At 40.9% G+C, this 8,577-nt stretch overlaps 1 protein-coding gene across 4 annotated transcripts in view; it reads left to right on the forward strand.

Annotated features, from left to right (window-relative positions):
• SALL1 (spalt like transcription factor 1) overlaps positions 1-6,141 on the forward strand; it is an 18,139-nt gene extending 11,998 nt beyond the window's left edge. For all 4 annotated transcript variants that reach the window (XM_073307648.2, XM_073307647.2, XM_073307649.2 and 1 more), the window contains 2 exons: positions 1-2,457; positions 3,522-6,141. The exon at positions 1-2,457 is cut by the window's left edge and continues 956 nt beyond it. In XM_073307648.2, the coding sequence (XP_073163749.1) occupies positions 1-2,457; positions 3,522-3,962 (2,898 nt within the window). In that variant the 3' untranslated portion in view covers positions 3,963-6,141. The remainder of the gene's footprint in view (positions 2,458-3,521) is intronic.
• The last annotated feature ends 2,436 nt before the right edge of the window (positions 6,142-8,577 follow it).

Consider the following 8,577-nt stretch of genomic DNA (forward strand, 5'->3'; position numbering starts at 1 on the left):
TCAAATGTTGGTGGTTCACAGCTCAGCAACCCACCAGTATCAGCATCATCTTCACCAGCTTTTGCAATAAGCAGTTTATTAAGTCCTGCATCTAATCCACTTCTACCTCAATCCGCCCCTAATAACTCGGTTTTCTCCAACCCCTTGTCCAATCTCGGAACACCTGCAGAGGATTTAAACTCCTTGACTGCCTTGGCACAGCAAAGAAAAAGCAAGCCACCAAATGTAACTGCTTTTGAAGCAAAAAGTACTTCTGATGAGGCATTCTTTAAACATAAATGCAGGTTCTGTGCGAAAGTCTTTGGGAGTGACAGTGCCTTGCAGATTCACTTACGTTCTCACACTGGCGAGAGGCCCTTCAAGTGCAACATATGTGGAAACAGATTCTCCACAAAGGGAAACTTAAAAGTCCACTTTCAGCGTCATAAAGAAAAATACCCTCATATTCAAATGAATCCATACCCAGTGCCAGAGCATTTGGACAATATTCCTACAAGCACAGGTATTCCTTATGGGATGTCTATCCCACCAGAGAAACCTGTAACCAGCTGGCTGGACAGCAAGCCAGTTTTGTCTACTTTGACTACTTCTGTTGGCCTGCCACTCCCACCAACAATTCCAAGCTTGACACCTTTTATCAAAACTGAGGAGCCTCAACCTATTCCCATTAGCCATAATTCGGCTAGCCCTCCATGTTCTGTCAAAAGCGACTCGGGAGTAGCCGATCCTGCTGCAAAAAGTTCAAATGGACATTCAGATGAGGCAGAGGTGGCTGCTTTGCCTATCGCAAATGGTAAAACAGAAGAAAACACTCACACTTCAAACTCCTTCACCAATATTAACAGCTCTGTGAGCTCACCGGCAGCAGACACCAGCTCCAACACCATTGTCACTTTTACAAATCCACTGATGCCTCTAATGTCAGAGCAATTCAAGGCAAAGTTTCCATTTGGAGGACTACTAGATTCAACGTCAGCATCAGAAACCTCAAAATTGCAGCAGCTGGTAGAAAATATTGACAAAAAGGCAACCGATCCTAATGAGTGTATTATTTGCCATCGAGTTCTCAGTTGCCAGAGTGCATTAAAAATGCATTATCGCACACATACTGGTGAAAGGCCATTTAAATGTAAAATTTGTGGTCGTGCTTTCACTACTAAAGGAAATTTAAAGACTCATTACAGTGTTCATCGTGCCATGCCCCCGCTGAGAGTACAACATTCATGCCCGATCTGTCAGAAAAAGTTCACCAATGCTGTCGTGCTACAGCAGCATATCAGAATGCATATGGGAGGACAGATTCCCAATACGCCTATCACAGAAAACTATCCAGAGTCGATGGAATCTGACACAGGATCTTTCGATGAGAAGAATTTTGATGATCTAGACAACTTCTCAGATGAGAACATGGAAGACTGTCCTGACAGCAGCGTGCCAGATACCCCGAAGTCTGTTGATGTGTCCCAAGACAGCTTATCTTCTTCCCCTCTGCCACTGGAAATGTCAAGTATTGCTGCTTTAGAAAATCAAATGAAGATGATCAACGCAGGACTTGCAGAACAACTTCAAGCTAGCTTAAAATCAGTTGAAAATGGGTCAGTGGAAGGGGATGTTATGACAAATGATTCATCATCTATTGGTGGTGATATGGAAAGCCAAAGTGCTGGAAGTCCTGCTCTCTCAGAGTCTACCTCTTCTATGCAGGCCTTGTCCCCATCCAACAGCACTAATGATTACCACAAATCACCAGGTATTGAAGAGAAACAAGTAAGAGCTTTACCAAGTGAGTTTGCCAATGGTTTGTCTCCAACCCCTGCTAATGGTGGTGCTTTGGACTTGACATCTAGTAACACAGATAAAATAATTAAAGAAGAATCTTTGAGTATGCTCTTTCCGTTCAGAGATAGAGGTAAATTTAAAAACACAGCGTGTGACATTTGTGGCAAAACATTTGCTTGTCAGAGTGCCTTGGACATTCATTACAGAAGTCATACCAAAGAGAGACCATTTATTTGCACAGTTTGCAATCGTGGCTTTTCCACAAAGGGTAATTTGAAGCAGCATATGTTGACACATCAAATGCGAGATCTGCCATCACAGCTTTTTGAGCCCAGTTCCAATATTGGCCCTAATCAGAACTCTTCAGTTATACCTGCTAATTCATTGTCATCTCTCATAAAGACTGAGGTTAATGGCTTTCTGCATGGCTCTCCTCAGGATAGCAAAGAAACACCGCCTGGTCTTGTTCCTCTGGGGCCTTTGCCATCTTCTGCCACATCACCAGTTCTGCTTCCAGCTCTACCCCGAAGAACTCCCAAACAGCACTACTGCAACACATGTGGGAAAACATTTTCATCTTCTAGTGCTTTGCAGATTCATGAAAGGACACACACTGGCGAAAAGCCTTTTGCCTGCACTATATGTGGAAGAGCTTTCACGACAAAAGGCAATCTTAAGGTACTTTCCTTCTTGCTGCTGTTATGCTGTTGCATGGTTTGGGGTTGGTTGGTTGGGTTTTTTTTACATTTACATCTGCAGTGTTGTAAACTACGCTACTTTTAGATATTTGGGGTATGGAAAATGGTTTTAAATGGTTAACTTTGGCACCAGTAGATTGTCTCATGCTGACTGCCTGGTGTTTTGAACAGGATTGAAGAGTTTTATGTAGCAAGCTATTTCTGGTTTGATTAAAACGCACCAAATTCACTATGTAGGCTGTGAAACAGGATAGCCGAATGTTGCTAGGGGGTGTTTGTTTAAAGAGATGTATGAACTGTACAATGTACACTACTTATTAAGCATTTCATCTTAAATATACGATTTTCATAACTATCCTGCACAACAGACTTTTCTAACTAATAATTCTTGAACTAATAGGCATTATTTTAATTGATTATATAACTAATATTTCCTACTGATGTGTTGAAAAAGCAAATATACTTAAGTTCTAGAACACTAGTTGAGCACTTTACTGTGTACATGTTTCTGTTGACAGAGTATTTCTCTAGAGATTTCTGCCAGTAATGTGAGATGAATAATTACTTTCAGGCTATTCTGTCTATACACAAGGCTCTCCGATGAGCAATCTGTAAAGGATACTTTCTTCCTGTCTGAAAAGGACATTTATAGGGTAAAGTGTGTCAAATACAATACTTACCATTGCAATGAAAATGGACATAGCAATTTTAATCCTGAAAGTAGCTAGCTGCAATTGACTGAATAATATAAGGCTATTATAAACTAAATACATGTAATGAAAAAGAGTAATAAGCAATGTATTGTTCAGGAGGGAAAAGCTGGGCATTCTGCATAATGCTGGTAGCTAGGTGCAGATGAATCTTATTTGTTGTTACTGATCTGAACTGGAATATTACATCCTTTACCTTCAGTGGTGTTTTTTACATAAATAAGAATAGACACATGGACTGTCTTCTTTGTTTTGTGTTAAGGTATATTTGATCAGGCAGAATGAATTCCACTGTTAACCACCTTCCTTCCCCCCACCCACTCCCTTCTTGCAGGTTCACATGGGCACTCACATGTGGAACAGCACTCCTGCGAGACGAGGCAGACGACTTTCCGTGGACGGTCCCATGACATTTCTAGGAGGCAATCCTGTAAAATTCCCAGAAATGTTTCAGAAAGATTTGGCTGCAAGGTCAGGAAACGGAGACCCTTCCAGCTTCTGGAATCAGTATGCAGCTGCACTCTCCAATGGCTTGGCTATGAAGACCAATGAGATCTCCGTTATTCAGAATGGTGGCATCCCTCCAATTCCTGGAAGCCTGGGCAATGGTGGCAGTTCACCTATTAGTGGGTTGACTGGAAGCCTGGAGAAGCTCCAGAATTCTGAACCTAATGCACCTCTAGCTGGTCTGGAGAAAATGGCAAGCAATGAAAATGGGACAAACTTCCGTTTTACACGTTTTGTGGAAGACAACAAAGAAATTGTAACAAATTAGAATAAACCTTATCAATAACATTCCTGCGAATAGTGCAACCTAGGGTTGCTTTCTACAAGTCTACAAACTACAAGTTATAAAGACATTCTTTTGTACCATGTTCTACTTCTAGAGTTCTAAGAGAGCTTATTTATTAGTGATATAACCTTGCTTTGCAAACAAATGCAAGCATTAACTTTGGTCTCCTGTATTTTGAACTAAATACTAATCGACTAGAGTGCTGTAAACTTGCTGTAACATTTATGGCAGTTGCAAGTCTGTTCTGCTAGGTGATCTTTTTCTGGCATTAACTTATTTTCTATATCCAGTTTAACATGAACTCTGGTATTGATGCACCACCTCGGTGATGCATTAGATCTCTAATAAAAGTCTGTATATAAATGTATACTTTGATCTCGCTGGAAATTTTATCAGCAACACATTGTTTAATTTTCCAAACAGAATTAAGAAAAGGACTGAAAGCTGAGAATATAGACTGAACAGTGTGAGTCCTTTACAAGCTCAGTTTTTGATTTTTATTATAAAATTAAAACTGCTTTAATTTTTTTAGATTTAACATTTTTCGTTTTGAACTGTTTGTATTGTGCTTTTTACTTGAGTCGTCTTAAATGTTCATAAGTTTCTGTACAGTAATAAGCACGCAGATTATTAGAGAAGATACAAAAGTGTTGTTTTGGTAGTTGAAACTGAGACGTAACATTTTGCCTTGTAGGTATATTCATTACGGAAAATGTGCTGGACTTTCACAATGCTGCTAAGTATAGCATCTTGAACAACCTTCCATGGACAATTGTAGATGCTCCTGTATATACAATAAGAAATATCACTTTCATTAAAATGTACATATGTTCCTTGCAAGACCAAGCCCTACTTCTTGACCAAGGGAACAAGGATAGTGTTTGTTTATTTTGTATTAGATATGGGGGCGGGGAAAACACAACTTTGGACTGTTACATGCACTTTCTTGGAAAGTTGAAAGGAAAAGAGGTCCAGTTTCTTTAACATTTAATACTAACAACAGAGATACTGTAATTTTACTTGAGTAATCAAATACATTTTTGCAACAGATAAAATGTTGTCTCTGTGTTTTTAAAGTGTATTTGTATTTAGTAATGTCTCTGAATGTATTATTTAACCTTAGCCCTGGGTATTAGAGGACTATCCAGGTATGTATATGTATGTGTGGTATACATATGTGTATTGCATATTAATGGTTAGTATATATTTGCATATCCACTAAGAATGGGAACCTTGTCCTTTAACTATTCAGTGATGTCACTACTCCCAATCATCAAATTGTAGATATTTTGGCATTCTTCATCTCTTTATAAAAAATGCTGCTAACAAGGGCCTTATCGAGACTAGGTAAGTTTCCTTTGAAGGAAATTTTATATTGGATTTAAGGCTTCACTTGGTTCAAATGTTTTATATTTGATATTTACTTTATTCTGTGAGACTGTATGATTGAGGCATGTTTATGCTGCTTTGTCAGATTTAAAATGTACACTAAAAACCTTCATATATTTATTGGGGGCAGGGAGGAGGAATCAATATGGCCCTGCTCCCTACAGGTTTGATCCAGTATTCCTTATGCACCCACAGCTATCATTGACTTCAATGGGAGTTTTGGGACGCAAGATTGGGGTCCACAATTTTTGTCTAGGAGAGGGTTTTTTTGATTTTTTTTTTAAACTTTGAAGTAAAACAATCATTTTGGCAGTTTTTAAATTATACAGGTTTAAAACAAATGAGAATCTCTAGTTTTATGTATATTGTGTATTTTTGCATGCCAATAATTCAAATATTTTTATTTTTTTAATGTCCTTTTGACAGAGAAGGTAGGCCCTTGTAGCCTAATTACTTCTGTTATCTTGAGTTGGAGGTAGGGGAGAATGTACAGTATAATGCTGAGACTTAACTTGAAAATTATCTCCTGTGCAGTAACTATTTTTCATAGGGAATTTTCTTTTTCATTTTAATGACTATGCATCCTAAATACACTATAAACACTAATGCCTTTAGAAAAATGTATGTCTTTTATGTTAGTTTATATGTGACTCATCTGGTACATAAATATGCAGATTTGTTAACATGTAAATGTACACTAGAGGTAGTGTGTATCATCAATGTGAGTATCTAAGAATTTTGAGTCATTTTAGCCTCAAAAAGACAAATTAAACAGACTAATGATTTAATTAATGACATTTAATATGAATTACCTTTTTAGAATACCTTTACTTTTGTGTCACCAAGTGGCAGAAAAAAAGTTCTAGCAGACTTTGAACTTTAAATGGGCAGGGGGGTTGTTCATCTTTAGAACCTAACCTGTTCATTGGAGCTTTACCTGTGACTTTCACTGGGGGTAGTATTCAGCCATGTAAAACTCAGTCCTCCATTTAAAAATAATAATAATAAAGGGGGGGAGGTCCCTACTGCCATGCAGAGGGAAAACCATTAAGGCACTGTTAATGCCTTTGACTTCTTTGGGAAGAAAAGAGTGAGACAGCAAACAGGTCAGTTCTCTGCTGCGGTGACTGCTGAAAAGAATTTGGCCCTACACTAACAAACTTCTCTGTGGGAAGAGCTATCCACTGCTTCCAGCCAGTATAGCTGAACTCTGGTCAGGGTGTGGTAAACTTTGTGATTAATGACAAACTCCACAGCAGGGGGTAGCACTCAGCGATGAGTAGCATATTGTCTATAATGTCTTTTTAGCATTTGGTCTAGAAAATAATCAAAACTACAAAACTGTGATGGGATGTGTTGGGAAAGGCTCTAAAGCTTTTAGCTGTAATGCTCTTCTGGAATACATCGGAACTAACTGCATATGGTCCTTTTTATTCTTCTTCTGATTGGCTGCTTAACAGCTGCTTTAGGATGCTAAGAGGTAGAGTAGAGTAGCTACTTGGTCCTTGTCATGCTCCTTTGCTCCCCCTTTCCGGCTCAGCTGGGCACTGGGGAAGAAGTTGGCATGTTTGACCCCCCTCTAGGGCAGCAGCTGGAGCAGCCACAGCAGCACAGGGTAACTGCCTGTTGAGCCATCACGCTAAGCTTTACTAGACTGGGCTGTATTCGGCACTCTGCTTTAGAATCCTAGAATCTCAGGGTTGGAAGGGACCCCTGAAGGTCATCTAGTCCAACCCCCTGCTCAAAGCAGAACCCATTCCCAGTTAAATCCTCCCAGCCAGGGCTTTGTCAAGCCTGACCTTAAAAACCTCTAAGGAAGGAGATTCTACCACCTCCCTAGGTAACGCATTCCAGTGTTTCACCACCCTCTTAGTGAAAAAGTTTTTCCTAATATCCAACCTAAACCTCCCCCACTGCAACTTGAGACCATTACTCCTCGTTCTGTCATCTGCTACCATTGAGAACAGTCTAGAGCCATCCTCTTTGGAACCCCCTTTCAGGTAGTTGAAAGCGGCTATCAAATCCCCCCCTCATTCTTCTCTTCTGCAGGCTAAACAATCCCAGCTCCCTCAGCCTCTCCTCATAAGTCATGTGTTCCAGTCCCCTAATCATTTTTGTTGCCCTTCGCTGGACTCTCTCCAATTTATCCACATCCTTCTTGTAGTGTGGGGCCCAAAACTGGACACAGTACTCCAGCTGAGGCCTCACCAATGTCGAATAGATAAATACTATCTAAGAATACTTTAGATAATACTTTAGAATACTTTAAATACTATCTAAGGGTGAATTTTTTTTTCTTCTTCTGTAGTTGGTGCGGGCTGGCTCCTGCGGTACTGGAAATAGAGCCTGTGCCTGTGTGATTAGTCTGAGCACAACTCCCAGTGATTTGGTAGAGGAGGAAGGAGCAGACCCTATATTGAAAGGGGGGTATTCTTTTTAAAGAGAAGGGAATTATAAATGTGGGGCATAATTCTCTCCTTAACGGAGTTACTCCATTGATTTCAATCAAGAGAGATTGGGCGTACACTTCTCCCTCTTCTGCTTCCAGAAGCATCAGCAGCTGTGAGTTACTGAGATTATCCACCTGCTGCTTTGTCCTTCTAGAAGAGGTTTGGCTCTGCCAGGCAGCTTCCCCTTTATTCCTACACAACAAGTGCATGGCTCTGTACAGGGGGGCTCATAGCTAGGTACATAGACGTACAATGGCCTCCTTTTTTTCCACCCTTTTTCACCCATAAACCAGTTTGGTGGGGGTGTTTTTGTTTTTTTGTTTTGCCTCCTGACCTAAATATTTCTGCCCTAAGCCATACTGCCCAGGAACGTTAACAATAGATCAGTTTCTTATCAGTGATGGGTTCAGATTCGTTCTGGCCTTCAGCACCAGGGGGACGTGGGAGGACCCCAGATCCTGTCCCCCCGATCATTTAAAGCCGCTCTACACGGGCCAGTCCCCCGTGACTGCCGTCCCCAGCCCCGCTGCTTGTCCCTGGCCCCCCGGAGAACCAGTGCAGCGGCGGGTTCTTGGGGGGGAGGGCAGGCGCATGCAGCTGGAGAGGTGTGAACTCTCTCTTGCTTGGCTTTTTAAAAAAGAGCTACACCCTCTTCATGTTTGCCCCCTCTCTGTATATCTAGGGCAGTGACTCTGTTCCGCGCTCCCGTGTGAACGCCGCCTCTCCGCGCTCACCTGGGCTGGCTGCACGCCGGAGTG

This window comes from Lepidochelys kempii, chromosome 12 (assembly GCF_965140285.1).
Source record: "Lepidochelys kempii isolate rLepKem1 chromosome 12, rLepKem1.hap1, whole genome shotgun sequence".
NCBI lineage: Eukaryota > Metazoa > Chordata > Testudines > Cheloniidae > Lepidochelys > Lepidochelys kempii.